Below are 18,894 nucleotides of genomic sequence, written 5' to 3'. Positions count from 1 at the left end.
CCTCATTGATGACACATCTGCAAGATTTTAAAAAGTCTGTTGTCCCATTATGCTCAGGACACATCAAAAATTTTAAAAAATGTATTCTAAAACTTGAAAAAGTTACGTTTCAAAATTTAGTGTTAAAATTTTTACACCGTTACAATTGCCTGCAAAATTCCATGCCATTTTTTCGTTGTGGGAAAAACAAATATGACCTAAATGAACAGTGAGAAACCTTGAGGATTGATCAATTGACATAAACAAAAATTTTAAAACTACGTTTTTTTGTGCTTCGCTTTGTTTTTTTTGTTGGTGTTTGTTATTGTAATGTGTGGTGTGTTTAAGTGGTTTTTCTGTGTCTGTGTCTTTTTAATTGTACAGCACTTATCTTTATAATATTTGTTGAAAAGTTTTCGTTTTTATCTGCCGAAAAATACGGCATGTTTTTTTGTTCGAATTTTATAGGTAAATTTTCCCCAATGCCTATAAATTGCTTTCGGATACACCTTATGGTTTCTTACAGAAATTAAAAGTTGTTTTTGCAAACTTGAGAGGTTGGAATTTTCTGTGCTACGCACAGACTCGCACGAGCTCTTTTTTGGGTTTGCATCACCAAATTTTAGTTTAATTTGTGAGACACAACCGTCTGTTTTCACTCTTAACTACTATTTTTAAAAAGCTGTAATAGTCTTGTCCTTCCTCATTTTCATCTTTCCAATCTCTTTCCCTTGCGCGCTAATGAAATTGGAACTGTGTGCTAGATGAAATTTCTTTCACGAGTTTTTCATGGAAATTTGGTTAAGAAAGATTCCAAAGTCAGTTTTCTTGATCTGATTTTGGTAATTGATCCAAAAAGCTTAAACATATGCAACTGCTAGGAAATTAGATGGAGAAAGTATGACATAAGGTCTCCAATTTTCAGAATTTTAAAACAAACAAGGCGGCTCGGTAATGTGCGGTCGCACATAAGCTTCCGACCCCGCTCATCCACAATTTTGGCATAATTGTCTACCAAATGAGGAACAGATAGAAAAACACAAAAAATTCAAGTATTTTTCAAAAAAAAACTGGTGTATGAACGAAAAGATAGCCTCCAAAGCAAATAACTCAGTGGAGTAAAAAATGATGCATTAGATTGATGAGATATGCCGAAATTAAGAATGCGAGTGAAGACGAACGGCAAAATCAAACAACAACAACAAACATTAATTACATAAAAAAATTTATGTCCGTTTTAAAAAACAAAACTTAAAAACAAAGTCAAAATAGCGTCAGATAAAACTGAAAATAATCAAAATGACTTGTAATTCAACAGAAAAAAATGGTTATCCACCAGTTCATAAGAAAGCTTGGTAACAATTAGGCAAAAAAGAACAGAAACTTTAAAGTTAGAAAATTCGCTGAATTTTTAAAAAAAAAAGTAATTTCAAAGTAATGAAAACCATTAGGAATCAACTAAAATACCCCATATGTGTACAATTACCAATGCTTCTATAGAAGGGAATTAAGAACTCTTGGTATTCGAATTTTCATGCAGTTACAAAAAGAACAACAAATAGACAACAAACTAAAAATCAATTAAAACTTGTCAGAAAATGCTTTGGAAGCCGGAAAGCCATACTTTGGCCCCCAAAATGTGTTCGATTTCACCTTCGTCGAATACCAATAATGTATAATGTGGCCGCTCATTAATGAAAAAAGCAACAATTAGACAAAAAAAAAGAGGACAAAATTAAGTGATAGTTTTATTTTTCGAAAAGAATTTATTTCCAAAGTCATACAAGCCATTACCTACAAAAAGATATAACTAAATAGTTTTCTTTTTTTTCGTCCAAAGAAAGCCCTTGAGAGCTGTATTTATCCAGAATGTGTCTTACGTCTACAAAAAGAACGTCAAATATGACAAAAATCTAAAATTCCTTTACTTTTTTTTTGTGAAAAACCCGTGTGGAAGCCAGTAAAGTCAATAACGAATTCTCTCAAAACATTAGATTTTGTGACACCAATCCCTTTTGAAACATTCCCTTGAAACGTATTACGTGACCTCTCATTAATGAAACTAGGTAACAATTAGACCAAAAAGAAAAAAAGCAAGATTATGTAAAAATTGATTTTATCGAAATAAATTTTTTTCCAAAGACATGAAAGCTATTAATTACAAAATAAAAAAATTGAATGGGCTTGTTTTTTCTTCCAAAGGAGGCCCTCGAGACCTGCAATTATCCAGAACATGTCTTCGTCTACAAAAAGAACGCCAAATATGACAAAAATAAACTAATTTACTTTTTTTGTTAAGAAATCGTGTCGAAGCCAGTAAGATCATAACGAACTCTTTAAAAACATTAGATTTTGTGACACCAATCACTTTTGACACCTTCTCTTGACAAAAATAATGTCAGTTTTAACCTTTACTTAACAAGACCAGGTAACAAACAGACAATAAAAGGAACAAAACTGCGAAAATGAAAAGTTTTTTTTCATTTTGGAAAACAATTGTTTTCAAAGTCATGAAAGCCATTATCTATCATCACATATCATCTAATATCAGAAAATTGGCTCATCTACTCTTTCAGGAAAAGCCAATCAAACCGGGTCATTGTACAGGAAATTAAATACGACTAAAAAGACAAAGTAAAAACGACATTTAAAGACATAATAAAAGAAATCAATTAAATTCTTCCAGAAAGTATTGTCGAAGCGGTAAAGAATCACAATCTATATCTTTAAAGATTTAAATTTTATCAGTTGTTCGTTATTTTTAACGCAAAATTTGTGATATTTTAACTGACAATAACGTGATAATTTGACAAATTAGAAAAAATGAAAAATGGGCAAATACCTAAAAATTAAAAAAAGTTTGTAAAATCTAGTAGTATCAAAGCCAGAACACCATAACCTCAGGCGTAAAATCGCAATAAAGACTTAACTTGAATTCAGCAGCAAGTTGACCAAAGTAAGAGAAAATTGGAAGCAAAGTTCAATAAGCCAATTTTTATTTAAAAATCAAATATTTTAATGCCAAAACGACCATAAGCTTTCAAGCAATCAACTAGATAAATTAATTTGGAGCTTATCAGGAAGCCAATAGGACTTATCACTAGTGAGCTTTGATTTGAAATGTTCTGTTATTTATTTAATATAAAAAATTTCGATTTTTTTTTTTATAAAAAACCGACTGATGACAATCAGTGTTTTTTTTTGGATTGTAACGTTCCAAGATTGGTACAGAACTAGTCCTGCTAATTTTGATTTTCCATTAGGAATATTTATTTTGGATTGTCATTGATATAGATATTTTGTTTGTTAAAAAATCAAAAGTAAATGCTGCGTTTCTGATAGTCAACGAATAATGTTAGCAAAAAACGGCTAAGTTTTATTAAAGAGCACTCTCAACGGAGGTTGAAGTGGAATTAGCCCCCTTTTCAGTCTACAAAGATTGTGTTAGTGGTTTTTGGGTGTGCACTTCCTGCAAATTTAATCAGAGTGGACTAAAGAAACTTATATCATGCTGTTTTTGATGAAAAAGTTTGAACTTTGTGAAATCTTTAGCCGGAGTTTGTAACAAAAAAAATGCAATGAAAATAGCCAACAATGTATTTTGTCTTTAAACGTAAAATCAACAACATTTTTATGAGAAATTTTGTTAAATTTTATCAAAATGGGCGAATTTTTAGTCAAAATTTCCGAAAAAAGGTGAATGAAATCAACGGAATTCACTCTATTTTCTCGAAAGTTTAAACCTCGATATCTCCCTGTCAAAAACGAAAATCAAAAAATCTTTTTAATTCCATATTCTACGCTGGACAAGCTTTCTAATGATACTAGTCTCAACTCTCTACGATGAAGATATCGATCGGCCAAAATTGACTGAACAAAAAAAAACCCAGTTGAGTATATAGTTCCTCCTCCCCCCCCCCCTCTCAAGAGGGGTCGGAACAATTAAAATAAAATCATTACAAAATTTGTTAACTAAAATTTATCTAGCAGAAGCATGAATCTTTAACATACAGATAAAATATCGATTGGAAAAATTTGAAAAGAGTTTTTGTTATAAAGCTGATAAAATATCAGATGTTAAAATTTTGAAGTTTCAATTTTTTCTACATTTGAACGTTTTTAGATGCGACCCTCATACCCTGTGCCGACAATGAGTCAGAGCAAGTTGCTCTACCAGTATGCATACGACAGCATCCACTACATTTCACACAGAGAACGCTATCAGAAGATTGAACAAATTCAGTCATCGAATGATCAAAAAATGAGCAACGCGTCTAACATGACAGATTCGGAGAGAAATGATAGATATGGCTATTTTGGTTTTGGAAATGGTGACAGAATATCTACCAATGACAGAGCAGGCGAACTAGATATATTCCAGTTCACTCAAGGTAACTCAAGAGAGTCTGCAATTTTTGAGTTTTTATTTCTGAAAAATTTATCACAGAACTGAAAAATTGACAAAACTGTTCAGTCATGCAGGGTTTATCAGATATTACATTGCGTGACTACCTAGACTTTTTCAGGTTCAGATGTTTATATTATAAATCTTGTCGTACTAAAAGTATTTTACAAGTCTTTTACAATGAAAAATTGCCTTCAGAAAAAGGTATCGCGTAAGATCTGATCATCTTAGAACTACAGTGAACGTCTGGTGAAGACTTGTTGGGTAAAATTGAAATTGAAACTTGAACTTTAATGCCTCGCAAAAAATCGCGTTAATTTTCTAGATGTTGCATAAAAAGTAATTGATTGAACGTCGCATAAACTGCTATGAGAAAATGTTCGACACCTCAATGTGTGGACAATAAGAAGTGGACATCTAAAAATCAGTTATAAGAAATGATCCATTTTGATTAATGAAGACTTGTTAATGAGCAGGTCTTGACAATTATAGCAACAATTAACTGTCAAATGTTGTTACTTTTGTTTCCAGGTTCTCAACTGAATCTAATTGGTGTCTACTCCACATACAACAATCTCTACACAAACATATCAGAGCCATTTTGGAAAGGTAATTGGATTCCTTTTCACAAACCCACTCCAGTTCAGATCCCTCGCCGAAAGTCGATAATGGCCATTTCTTGCACTTTTGAGCATCATTTTTACCCTGGATATTTCATGACCGAAATAAACGGAAAATGAGTTAGAAATATTATAGAAACACGGAACAAACTAAGATGTGATACTAAATGACTTTAAACCCATTTTGCATTTATTGCGCGGCCTGGAGACGATACCAGGAAAGTATGGATGCAAGACGTGTCACTATCTGGATTTTCTCATTTCTGTCTGGCCCTTCAGCCAGAGTCTCTAAGTTACTACCTAGTTGAATCGGCTGTCCGCCTTATCCATCGGCACTCCGATAAAGACTCAAATAATTGATAAAGTTTTTTTTAAAAAAGCTCAAATCAATTTTTTGTCAACTAAGTAATTTGTTGCGTTTTTGTGACTTTAGGTGGTACCGGAAATCCCCCGAATGACAGTCCCCGAGTGATCCACAAAGTGACGCACGTAACTGCAGTGTTCTACTTAGCACTCTCAGTAGTGGCATCTCTCGGAATGCTATTGTCCCTCGGATTCCTTGTCTTCAATGTCCGAAACAGACACATCAGGTTAGAATACGGTTATCAATCATTTCTTCAGTGGTAACTATGTCCGTATTAAGAACTTCGAATAAGTTTTGCTCAGAAACTATTTTAGATATACAAATGAACTCAAACTAGTTTATGCAGACAGCACTCAAAGTTTTCCAGTTCAGGACATTTTTTCTATAGTCCACAAAATGAGAACACAAATAAACTTAAAACACAATTATTAAACTTTTTTGGATCTGAAGCATGTAAATAGAAAACGACTAGATTAACGTTACATGCTTGAAAACAAACAATATTATTTTCCTAAATTAAAACAACCTAAGATTCGATTCTCATTAGTTAAACTGAAAAGACTGACATCCATTACTACTATTTTTCCGTTGTCCTGTTTTTTCACCCCTATATTTAAACCCTGATTTTTTAAGCCTTATATCATTTATCCCTTCATAAATATGACCCTTATTTTCTTCAACCCAATTTTAAGCTTCCTATAAATGAGGCTAATTCGGTCTCAATCAACTCTAATTTGTCCTATTAAAAGAGATTAAAATCGGGCTGAAATGAAGAGGTGTGACTATACTTTTTCACACCTAAGTCATTTCACCCCAATTTCAATCTGTAATTTATTGGCTAAAAGTTGTCAAGAAAATAAAACTAACAACTCAATTTTTCAAATCAAAGCTATAACAAATAGCAAATTAAATGTTATATCTTTTCGTAAATAATGGGGCAATTGAAAACAAATGAGAAATGGAGTTTACTCTTGAACATTTCTTGTTTGGTTGTATTTTGAAGTCACGTTGATAAATGCCGCATTTGTGTTTATCATCTGTTCCAAAAACAACGAATTATTGGCTGTGAAGGCCATGAGCTTTATGTTGAAAGAACAAATTTGTTTACCACTGCCTGGAATCGCTCGAAATATTAAAGCTTAAAGTGCCGTGTTTCCGCATTTCAACAAGATGTCCATCTTTTTCACGCAAACGGAAAAATTATGTGCACAATCGTAAAATTTCCATTGGAAAGCTGGCCACATGAAAAGTTAGCCATAGCTTTGGCAATTTTACCAGTAACCGACGCTCTCTCGACACAATATGCGTATCAGTAAAAACCCAATTGAAAACAAACAACGCAATTTGGTTTTGATTTGCTTATTTATGCCTCTTAGGAAGGTAGGTTTTAAAATTGAGCTTACATCTTTTTATTTGAACAGAACTGGTTCTTTGGTCCCCTAGACTAGTACAGTTTTTGAATTTTTTTATTCAAAAGAAAGCGCTACATAAGAGAAGTCAGACTTGTCCAGTGTTATTTTTCAACCGAAAGCTTTGCGCTAAATACCGTTTCGTCGTTATTCTTCGCTTTCAAATAATCGCAAGCGTTTCAATGCCGCACTCTTTAAGATCAGTAGTTTTGTGTTATTCAACTCCCTTCAACATCAGCTTTGCTAACTGTTCTTTTGGACGCCAAAATGGATTTAAAAAGGTTTTTTGTGTTAAACTAATTTCGGGGTGAAGAAGTTGCTGTTAAATGACTTACGGGGTTAAATTATAGGGGGTTAAATAACTAAGGATGAACAGTAGTAAAACCGGTTTTCCATCTATTGGAACTCTTTTGTACCCTAAAACAATTTCTACTGATACTTTTTGTTTGCATTTTGTAATTGGAAAATTATTCTACTTCCAGATCAAATTTGAACCGTTGTATAATTGAAACGTTGTTCATTTGACGTACTTTCTGGTGCTGAAAATAGTGAATATGGGTACATTGGTTTACATGGATTGGCATTTTACCATTTTTTGAAGCTTTCATTGGAGCGTCTTTTTTCTGCTCTAGGATGTTGAAAAACTTAGTTAACGATACTTTGGCTATTTGCAGTTCTGCTGGAAGAAGTGATGTTCCATTAAATAGATTCATAGCAGTATCAGGTTAGGAAATTTTGGAGACAAATAATAAGAAAAAAAGAAATGAGAAAATACACCTTATTTGAGAAGATGTTTTCTTGCTTTAAGAGGTATTTGAATACTAACCAGTTATAAGGATCTGATCTTTGATGCCATTTTACAACTAAATTTACTCACTTAGCTACGGTGTGATAATTCTTTAGCGATAATATCTCCTAAATACCTGCACTTATTGGATGGCTCCAGGTAATACCGGCCGTTTATAAGACTTCGTATGCTGAATTGAAACAAATGTTAATGGCATTAGTTCCTAAAAGACAACTTTTCAATCATTGTGATGACTGTCGAGCTCTTTGAATAATTTGCTAGTGCTATTTGGTGGTGCTTGAAGGTTTATCAAGATGAGTTCTCCCAACCTGAACAATGTGATAATCGGAGGCTGTCTCCTGTCCTATGCGAGTGTGTTCTTCCTCGGGTTCGACTCAAACATGGCACAGAATGTACTCCACCTCAACAACTATCACGCTGTCTGTTCTGTAAGTAAACATAATAACTGGACAATAAAAAACTTATTTTGTATGTTTAAACGATGGATTGTTTTATGGAACTAGAATTGAGTTGTGGATATTTCCGAAGAGAATTTGAAAACATTTCTTACAAAAGTAAAAACATAGCAGGACATGTCCTGACGTACAATTCAAAGAATTTTCATTGACTAAACAGAACAACTAGACCTAGAGTGGACTATGAGTGAATTGAGAAAACCATTTTTAAAAAATCAGATCAAAAATAAGAAAAAAGAAACAAAAAATCAATGTCAAAATGCCGCATGTGAACAAAAAAAACCATTAGCGAGAAATGAAAATTTAATTCAAACAAAAAACTAGGCCTAGAATGAGCTGTCAATGGATTGGAAAAACCATTTAGAAAAAAATCCGATCCAAAAAATCGAAAAAACAGTAAAAATCAAAGTGAAATTGCCGCATGTGAACAAAAAACCATTAGCGAGAAAGCGAATTTTTGTTCAAACACCGTATTCTCACTCTACTTTAAAATTAGAGCGAAAAAAATTCACGCCGCAAAACCACTCGCTTTTTCGCTCCACTTCCTGTTTCGGCGTGACCAAAATCACTACTCCAATTTGACTTCAAAAATCATGAAAATGTGTGAACAGATCTTAAAAAAAAACATAGCAGGACAAGTCCTGACGTACAATTCAAAGAATTTTCTTTGACTAAACAGAAAACTAGACCTAGAACGGACTATGAATGGATTGGAAAAACCATTTAGAAAAAAATCCGATCCAAAAAATCGAAAAAACAGTAAAAATCAAAGTGAAATTGCCGCATGTGAACAAAAAACCACTACCGATAAAGCGAATTTTTTTTGTTCAAACACCGTATTCTCACTCTACTTTAAAATTAGAGCGAAAAAATTTCACGCCGCAAAACCACTCGCTTTTTAGCTCCACTTCCTGTTTCGGCGTGACCAAAATCACTACTCCAATTTGACTTCAAAAATCATGAAAATGTGTGAACAGATCTTAAAAAAAAAGACAGCGCCCCAATACAATTCAAATTCTTTGAATTGTAAAAAAGGAATCCAATTGTCAAATGACTTTATTCGTACAGAGAGTAGATTTCACAAATCAAATTGATCAGATTTCTACCCACTGCTAAAATATCAGATTTCAGGCTCAAGTACATGGCCAGCGTAAGTTATTCGTATGAAAACAAATATTTATTTAAAGTAATCCTTACGCCCAATAGTTTCCTATTTCCTAATTTATTGATGTGTTAACTCTGTTCCTAGATTCGTGCTTGGTTCCTGACATCAGCTTTCACGCTCTCTTATGGATCTATGTTCAGTAAAACATGGAGGGTGCATCAGATATTCACAAATGTCAAGATGAAGAAAAAGGTCAGTCACGGCACATAGAAGGACCTTCGTCATGCTTTCAGTCATGTACCTTCCTCTGTTTGACAAAAATAATCAAATTTATTCCTCTGTGAGCAGCCAGGTTGAGGCCCAAAAGCAAACCGACCTCTGATTAGACTACCATTGAGCACATGCCTGCGCATCCGCTCGAATTACATGGTCTGGAAAAATATTAACCTGGGGTGGGGTCAAACTAATACGTGTTGGAACCCTGATATTAGGTTCTATCGCCCAACAAAGGCGATTAACCACCGCAGTTAATTTTTCATTTGAACACAGAGTTCTGCTCACTGAAAAGCCCAGTAACCGTATTCATGCATGAATCCACTAAATTGTATCCTCTCAATTCCACTCTCAATTGAATCCACACAAAGAAAAAATGTTCAAATTCGAAATAAAAATGTTTTGTAAAAAGGTATTTCTTGCCAATTTTAAGTAAAAGTGGAATCATTGCGTGTTCATATTTTAATTTTTACAAACAAAGAACGTGAATTAAAATAAATTCTTGTGCAGCGAGTCCCATCAACAAAAATTCACCATTCACTCATCATTTGATCTACCAAGATGTACATTAGGTAACTATTTCTAATTAACGTTTAATGAAAATTTTGTGGCGCTATACTTCTTTCGCACGAACTTTGATACTTCTTGAATTCTACTGAATGGTTGATAAAAGAATTTATAGTTGCGTTTTTGATTGCAATCTTCCGGTATACACTGACGTCTCTCTTCGCTGTAATCTGACTTCTAAATTTTTGTTCTTTTCGGTCACAATATCAGGTGGTTTTTACTCAGATATTCTTTGATATTTTTATTGGTCAATTGTGCTCACCTGAACAAAAAATCCATTTTGCTAAAAATTCTTCTACTTCTGCATTCGATGAGCTCGGTTTTTCTTATGTTTTTAACGTTTTTGGATATGGAGATTGTACTCTCCCAATATTTAGCTTCAAAAGAGACATCCTTGAAAATATTACCTCCGAAATCACTTTGAGAGATCCATAAGATGACTAAAACATTAGCACACGTTACTGAAAAAATTACCCCAGCTGCAGAAAATGACAAAAAAGATACAAAAGATGAGGCTCTTACACTATCAAACCTAAAGTTCAATGTTTAAAAATGTTTTCAAAAATTATGTTGTTGCGCCCAGAAAAAATGGAAATCAATTATCATCATTATCCTACTTTGGACGGAAAAATCTAAAGTTATGTTTAGATCCCTGAAGAAATTAATGAAGTGACCAGACAAAATACGATTTGCTCGTGTATTTAAAAGCTGTTTTCGACAAAAGTTTCTTAAAAAAACACAAATTTTTCCCATTTTTATTAGAAATGATCCGGCAGAACCAGATCACTATTGTTCAAATCAATTGAAACCCGGTCTGTTTAAAGTTATCAAAATAAATTAGTAAAAATACTAAATATTGCTTAAAAACAAATAGACGGGATTAAATATGTTTACTCGGCGGGATTAAATATGTTTTCAGATTTTGTGAAAAAGAAGGTTCACCATTGATATTTTAATGTACACCAGAGCACATCAGAAAACAAATAACAACTCACTAGTGCCAACTTCATTAGAAATTGTTTAGTCTAACTAATCGCAGTAACTAATTACACAGTAACAAACTACTTGAGTTGAACACATTTTCTTGAAAAATTTTTTTAATGATTTTTGACTGAGCAGGCACTGCCCGTTATTCTGCTTGAACTTAATTCCAATGAGTAGACAAAGAGGAGGTACACAGGGTACAGCAAAGTCTGAATTCATACCAAGAGGTTGGTGGCAGAGCAAATTGTCGCTGAATCGATCTAGAAACAGTCTGTTTTTTATGATGACCAGTACTCTTTACACTGGCCAGTCTTGATTTTTGGGACAATTTACTCCTTGAAAAATAATATATTCAGCTTAAATCCCGCTATCAAGGTATGCTTTATATGAAATTCGAACTTCTGCGTCGGTAACTTTTACTTTAGGTAGCAAGTACTAACCGCTAAGCTAAATGGGCTTTGTGGTAATTGCCATAAACTAGCTTATATATAAATAGTGTGTATACTAGTAGTAATTACCAGTTATAAGCTACAAAAGTATAACCTTATTCTGCTCAAACTTAATTTTGGGGAGTGAGTAATTTTCAAACTCTGCTGAATAAGTTTAGCCGGGGCGAACTCTATGACCTAAATATAATCATAATGAAGAAAAATTGCACATTAAGAAACCTGATTATAAAATTTTTTTGAAGAAGCAATGTCTCAGAACTGAATTAAGTTTTCACTCTTATAATGTGCTGTTTCAGGGCTGAAACGCTCTGAGACTCAAGTCCGGGTAATTTTCGGCATAAACAGGTCAAAGTCAACATTAAAAGAACATTTTCTATATAATGTTGCAAATTGATATTTTTTTTCAAATTATAGGAAAAATTATATATCAAATATTTAAGTGTCCACTTTGATATCTGCCACAGGGACTCGAAATGCGACTAATGTTACTTTTAGCAAAAATTACTTGAAAATGTTACCAAATCACTTTATTCAATAGGTCTCTACTAATTCCATAATGCCAGTTGGAAATGGCTATTATTGAGCCAGTTTGTTGTCTTTTAAACTTTTGAGCTGTTGTTCTATGTAGTATTAAAGAAAAGGGCTCATTTCCTGTAAAAAAAAAACAAAATTTTTGTTACTGAATGCTGCGCTTTGCAAAAAAATGACTCTATCCGGATTTAAAAACTGTTTGAAACGTTCGCGGTGTAGAACTATTTTTCAGGATAATTTTGTTTATTTTTGTGCACAATTTTAAATGCACCTCTAATTTTTTTATGATATTGGTCTAATTTTTCAACAGGAAAACGTAGAGAGTTTAAACGAGTAGAAACTAGAATTGTTCTAGAATTGTAGATTGAAAAACATCAAAACAAGGCAAGCTTTCAGACAATATGCTATTATGAGTTGGTTTAATTTAACACAATTAGGTATAACGATATCAGGGTTACTATACTTATTAGCTAATAATTAATCGTTGCATGAAAATAAATTCTATTATTGTATTCGCTTTTCTGGGTATTTTGTTTAAATTTGTATTATTAATATTTAATTACAAAATGTTTCTACTTGTTAGACAATTGAAAAAACATGCATTGACGCTAAACTGTCAGTAACAAATAATCGAAATACATTTTCGAATTGTATGAACTTGATATGAATATGTACTCTTGTCGGAATTCAAGCGTTTTCCAAGCAAAATTTTCCATGATAGCAAGAAAGGTTTAGGGAGGTTTTTCAGGAACTTTTGGTTAGCTTTTTCATTTTATCTTTTTTCAAATTTACTCTTGAGATCACTTCAAAAATACTAACCTCACGTAGTAGTCCGATCTTTATCTTGATTTTAATTTTTTGCCAATTACGCGCCTCTCATTTCACGCTTTTCGCTACTATAATCGTAACAATAAATTTTTAACAAAATTTCTGTTATTTGAAATACTTTGTTAATTGAAATACTTTTTCTTTGAAGGAGAAAACTTCGTTATTTTCATTTGAAATGCTTCTTAGTTTTGTGTTTCTTGTAATTATGATTCGGTGCTAATATCGGCAACCATCATATATGAAACTACTTTATGAAGTTTCTCCCTGATTCTGAAAATAAGTCAGCCAATGAGAGACAACTCTCAATATTAAAAGAAGTGTTCACGAAGCTGTTTAACTCAGCCTATTTTTAGGTCAGAACTTTTAATTACTCTTCAAGCTTGTACTTGATTGAATTTATCCTTTCCAATTTATACAATCTCTATTCTCATTGCGATGCAAATAGGCATTTTGGGCTATAAAGTCAGGCAATTAGACTAAACTGTGACCAGAAGTCCCCCTGTCATAAAAGAGGGCCTTCAAACAATCCTTGATTAAAAGTGCAACTTTTTTTAGGTTTGGCCATACCTGTGTCCTATAAAATCAGAACAAATTTTATGTTCAAAACTACTCAAGACAATAAACGGAGCTTCGCATGTTAGTAAAAGGAAGTCCTTTATGGTACTTTTTATTACATGCTTGTATTCATTTGGGTGATATCATGATTTCACAAGTCTACTCAGCTTAAGCTTTTGAGTGAGTTTTGATACTCAACAGAGATAACATGAACTAATAACCGAAAAACAATTAATTTTAACTTTCTTTTTGTTTGAAACTTGTAAAAAGTAATGTGAGACTATTTCAAACGGATTTTGCCCATTTTATGCCCGGAAATTGCAAATCCTTCAGAAATAGTGGCGGTTATTGATCTCGAATCGATAGTTTTGCTCTACTGCTTTGTCGATTAAGTTCTAGCAAACAATAACAAACAAATTTTTAAAGCTTTTATAGATTATTGTTCAATATTAATAAAAGTATGTTGGTTTTCGCCTTACTAGTGCTTAAATTCTGACTTTAAACTCATCGACAAACATTTTTTATCAATGTTTCACCCTAAAAAAGGCCAATTTAATAAACTTAGAAATAATTTGCAGTTAATACAAATCACATTAAAAGCGATTTTCTCTAAAATAACAGAATTGCAAAACTAGCTTTCAACTATAGCTTCAATTTTCTTTTAAATATCGTTTTAATTTCACTACACCACCTTTCATCTATCTATCGGCAAGACGATTGTCTGTTTAACGCAGATGTTTCCTTCAGTAAAGTTCGCTTAAGTGTCAGAAATGGAAGAGTTCAAAAAGCTGGTAGATTGCCGTAAAACAGCTTCAGTTGCCCTGCAGACATGTAGTCAAGTTTTTAATTATAAACAGTCCTAAATGTTTTAATCAAAAATAATTGTTTACATTGTTAAAAAGGTTCCCTGAAATAATTTGCAGTTATTAATTAATGGCCACGGTAGATTAAAATTAAAATCTACAATTAAGACACTTCAAAGTCATTTTGAGACTGATGAAAATCACGTCTGAAAAATTATTCGCGCGAATGATGAAAAAGTTAAGTATACATTACTCTTACAATTAAGTCAAATGTGCGTGCATCAGTTATGGGACGCAAAGCTAATGCTACAACCAGATGATAACCTGCAAAATTAAGTCTGAATGCATGTTTTTTCCCATTCCTCTATTTTCGTTCTCTAAGGACATGACCATTTAGTAAAATGTGCCATGTCTTCATCATTTTTCAGCTGTTTTTTGAACGTCATTTTTTTCAAACGTCATTTTTTGAAATATACAAACGTTGTTTTTAAAAAAATACAAAAAATAGCATTTTAATCAAACAATAAAGCGCTTAATAAATAGCTCTTCGAAAAGATTACGGGAGCTTTTGTTGAAAATATTGACTAGCTGGGAAAAACAAAACAGTCCACACAAAATTCAATCCACACAATTTTCAAAACCACAATTTGAAAACAAGAAAGTTTAAAAATGATGCAAAAGTATATCAAAGGAAACGCAATTGAAAAAGAACAAGCAGAAATATAAAACACATTGATGAAAAAATAGTTGAGTTGGAAATTTTGGCTTTTAGTTTTTCCTGACAAAAAAATAAAGATTATGGACCATCTTTCAGTGAAACTCTACTAAGCAAACATTGCATTCGCGGCTATACAGCCGATCAAATGTAAATGAAAAATTTTCATAATTTAGACAAAAACAGAACTAACTGTTCACGACTTTTTTTTCACATTATGGAAACCAAAACAAAATTGCTAGAGCAATACTTATTCGGAATAAACATCTAATTTAATTGAAACACAAAAAGCAGAACCTAGAAAATAGGATTAATAAACTGTAAACTGCAAATCGAGTTTGTTTTTTTTTGGTTCCAGTGGCTTTGATCAAAACTTTATTAAATTCGCTGAAAGGTTGATGGTTGTTTTGTTTAACTTAACTGATGTTGTCTTTAAAACTTGACAAGGAGGCTCGGCAATGTGCGACCGCACATAAAGTTCTGACCCCGCTCATCCACAATTTTGGCATAATTGTCTAACAAATGTGGAACAGATAGAAACACCCAAAAATTACTTTTGGGAATCCTAAAAACTCAAAAAAACTACTTTTTATCAAAAAAAAAATAGTGTATGAGCGAAAAATAGCCTCCAAAGCAAATAACTAAGTGGAGTAAAAAGCGATGCACTAGATTGATGAGATATGCCAACGTTGAGAAAGCGAGTTAAGACGAACAGCAAAATTAAATAACTATAACAACAACACACATTAATTACATCAAAAGCATTGTGTTCGTTTTAGAAAACAGAACCTAATGACAAAGTCAACAAACAGTCAAATACAACTGAAACAAAAACAATATAACTTATATATCACCAGAAAAGATATGGGACCAGTCCATAAAAAGGTTTGGCGTCAATTAGAGAAAAAGAACAAAAACAGTCAAGTTAAAAAATTCGCTCTTTTTATTAAACAACAATTAACTTCAAAGATATGAGAACCATTAGAAATCAAGTTAAATGTCCCAAAGAATTAACATTACCAACGCTTCTATAGAACGAAATTAAGACCTAACCTTCTTCAATTTTTATGCAATTAAAAAGAACAACAAAAAGACAATTAAAAATTCAATTAGATTTTGCCAGAAAACGCTGTCGAAGCCGTAAAGCCATATTTTGGACCTCAAATATATGTTCGATTGTGCCCATTTGAAACACCGATAATGTAGTTTGTGGCTTTTTTTCTAATGAAATTAGGTAAGAAATTGACAAAAAATAAGAAAAGTACAAATTATGTAATACTTTTGATTTTTTTTCGAAACAAAATTTCTTCCAAAGTCATGAAAGTCATTAATTACTCTTTTATTAGTCCAAAGGAAGTTCTTTATACCAGCCATTATCCAGAACAAGTCTTGCGTTTACAAAAAGAACGTCAAATCAATTTAGTTTTTTTGTGAAAAACCGGTTTCGAAGCCAGTAATTCATAACGAATTCTTTGAAAAAATTTGACTGTATGACACCAGTCCCTTATTGCCTTTCCTTGAAAACAATAATGTCATATTTGACCTATAATTAACGAGACTAGGTAAAAAAAGACAATAAAAAGAACAAAACTGCGAAGTTAAAATTTTTTTTAATTTTGGAAAATAATTGTTTGCAAAGTCACGAAGGCCATCAGCTATGAGGTATCTACTAATATCAGAAAAACGGCTCAACTTTTCTTCCTTGAAAAGCCCATGAGACCTGTCATTATGCAGGAGATTTCATACGACTAAAAGGACAAAGTAAAAACGACATTTGAGGCAACTGTAAAAAATTCAATTAAAATCTTCGAGAAAGGGATGTCGATGCCATTGAAACCATAATCTATGCCTTTCAAGTCTTTTATTTTGTATGTTCAACTCTGCTTTTTTTAAACGCCAATAATGTGATTTGTGAACTGTCAATAATCTGATAATGTGACAAAACGAGAAAAAAACGTGAAAAAGGGGCCAATACCTAAAAACCAAAAAAAAATGTGAAATCTAGTAGTATCAAAGCCAAAAACCATAAATTAACGCGCAATAAAACACAAAAAAGGATATAATTCAACAAAAAAACAAAAAAGCAAAGATAAAAAAATGAGGAAGAAGCATAAATTTGTTTAAGTTTATGCTTCTAATAATAACTAGTTTAAGTTAAAATTAAAGTAACAAATTAAATTCTACAGTAAAGTTTCGAAGCCGTTAAAACGATAATCTGTAAATTTTAGGACTTAAGTATGTTCAATTTTTACATGTTTTGCACGCCAATAATGTGATATGAGAACTGTCAATTTAGTGATAATGTGAATAAACTAGAAAACCTGAAAAATGCGCGAATATCTAAAAAAAATCGAAATCTAGTAGCATCAAAGCCAGAAAACAATAACATTATGCTTGAAACTGCTATGGAGATTAAGTACTATATCAGCATTAAGCCATTATTTACTTAAAAATCAATTAGTTTTAAAAGTCTAAACGACTATCAGCCCTCAAATCAAAAACTAATTGCAATATCTCGAAGGTGTTTAGGAAGCCAATTGGACCAATCACTCCTGAAGTTTGTTTTGACATGTTATGTTCTTTAATTAAAATAAAAAAGATCAATTTTTTTTTAAAAAAAGACCGACTGATTACAATCCGAATTCTTTTTGAATTGTAATTGTCCAAGACTGGTCCAAAGTAAAATGTTCCTAATGCTTTTCGTACATTAGGAACATTTAATTTTTCGAGTGTTACAGATATAGATAAATTGTTGGTTAATAATTAAGTTTTGATTCTAGACTACCCTCAATGGAGGTGGAAATAAAACTATCTGTCTTTGGATTTTACAAGGATTGTCTTTGTTGTTTTTGGGGTGTGTACTTCGGGCAAATTTAATCAAAGTGGACTAAACAAGCTTATTTCGTGCTGTTTTTGATGCAAAAGGCAGAGTTTTGAATTGTTTAGCCAGAATTTTTGACAAAAATACTAAATCAAAATAATCAACAATACTTTTTTATCTTCAAAATTAAAATCAACAACACTATACTTAAGAATTTTATCAAATTAAGCGAAATTAACATAAATTTTGTCAAATGTGAATAGAAACAACGGAATTCACTCTACTTTTCTCAGAAGTTTTAACCTCGATAACTCCCTGTAGAAAGCGAAAATAAAAAAAAATCTTCTTAATTCTTTATTATACGCTGGACGATCTTTCTGATGATACCAGTTTCAACTCTCTACGATCAATATATCGATCGGCGAAAATGCTCTGAACAAAAAAAACCATTTGAGTATATAGTTCCTCCCCCCTCAAGAGATGTCGGAACAAAAAGTAGCATCCAAAACAGCAACATTAGTTCTTGAATTGTATTCTAAGGGAACTTGAGGAACTTTTTGCGACAGTGACAACCTTTTCTGTCCTATTGGTACCTTGGAACGAAAAAAAGCCTCCATTCATTTATACTTTTCAGTGAAACTTGAATCAAAAAGTGTGATTGAATCTGAATATAAGACATCACTTTTAAAAAGTTAGGTGGACTGAATTGTTGAAAATTGACTCAAAAATAAAAACACGCGCAAAGACAAGCCAACGCATGGACGCACACTCGCACACACACACACACACACACACACACACACACACACACACACTCACACACACACAGAGACACACACACACACACACACACACACACACACACACACACACACCCGCTTGTATACACACTTTCGCACATTTGTACATACTCATAGACATGCTGACGCAACTGCACAAAACTGTACTCACATTTGTGGCCACAGACTCAACTAAACATTCCCAACTGCATACTCAAGCAAATAATTGTTTTTTCTCTCTCAAACACACACAGACGAGTGCGCGCTCGCAGATTCGTATATACACGTATAACACATATAAGCGCAATCACACAAACACGCATAAATTTTGATTTGATGTGAAAAGATATTTTTGTGTGAAAAGGTGATAAATATAAGACACTGTTTAGTCTCAAAGTAACCAAAATGTTTAAATTTTTACTTCCACCGATCAATTCAGTTTTT

General features: G+C 32.5%; 1 protein-coding gene across 8 annotated transcripts in view; it reads left to right on the top strand.

Moving 5' to 3' along the window:
• Positions 1 to 18,894, top strand: part of LOC142348803 (gamma-aminobutyric acid type B receptor subunit 2-like) — a 168,202-nt gene that overhangs the window by 132,202 nt on the left and 17,106 nt on the right. For 7 of the 8 annotated variants that reach the window (XM_075400304.1, XM_075400307.1, XM_075400309.1 and 4 more), the window contains 6 exons: positions 4,103 to 4,370; positions 4,916 to 4,993; positions 5,438 to 5,594; positions 7,869 to 8,013; positions 9,290 to 9,397; positions 13,333 to 13,413. In XM_075400304.1, the coding sequence (XP_075256419.1) occupies positions 4,103 to 4,370; positions 4,916 to 4,993; positions 5,438 to 5,594; positions 7,869 to 8,013; positions 9,290 to 9,397; positions 13,333 to 13,413 (837 nt within the window). The remainder of the gene's footprint in view (positions 1 to 4,102; positions 4,371 to 4,915; positions 4,994 to 5,437; positions 5,595 to 7,868; positions 8,014 to 9,289; positions 9,398 to 13,332; positions 13,414 to 18,894) is intronic. The other variant, XM_075400312.1, reaches the window with a different exon arrangement.

This window comes from Convolutriloba macropyga, chromosome 10, assembly GCF_964194025.1.
Source record: "Convolutriloba macropyga chromosome 10, txConMacr16.3, whole genome shotgun sequence".
Lineage (NCBI taxonomy): Eukaryota > Metazoa > Xenacoelomorpha > Acoela > Convolutidae > Convolutriloba > Convolutriloba macropyga.
This window is presented reverse-complemented; position numbering and strand designations above follow the sequence as displayed.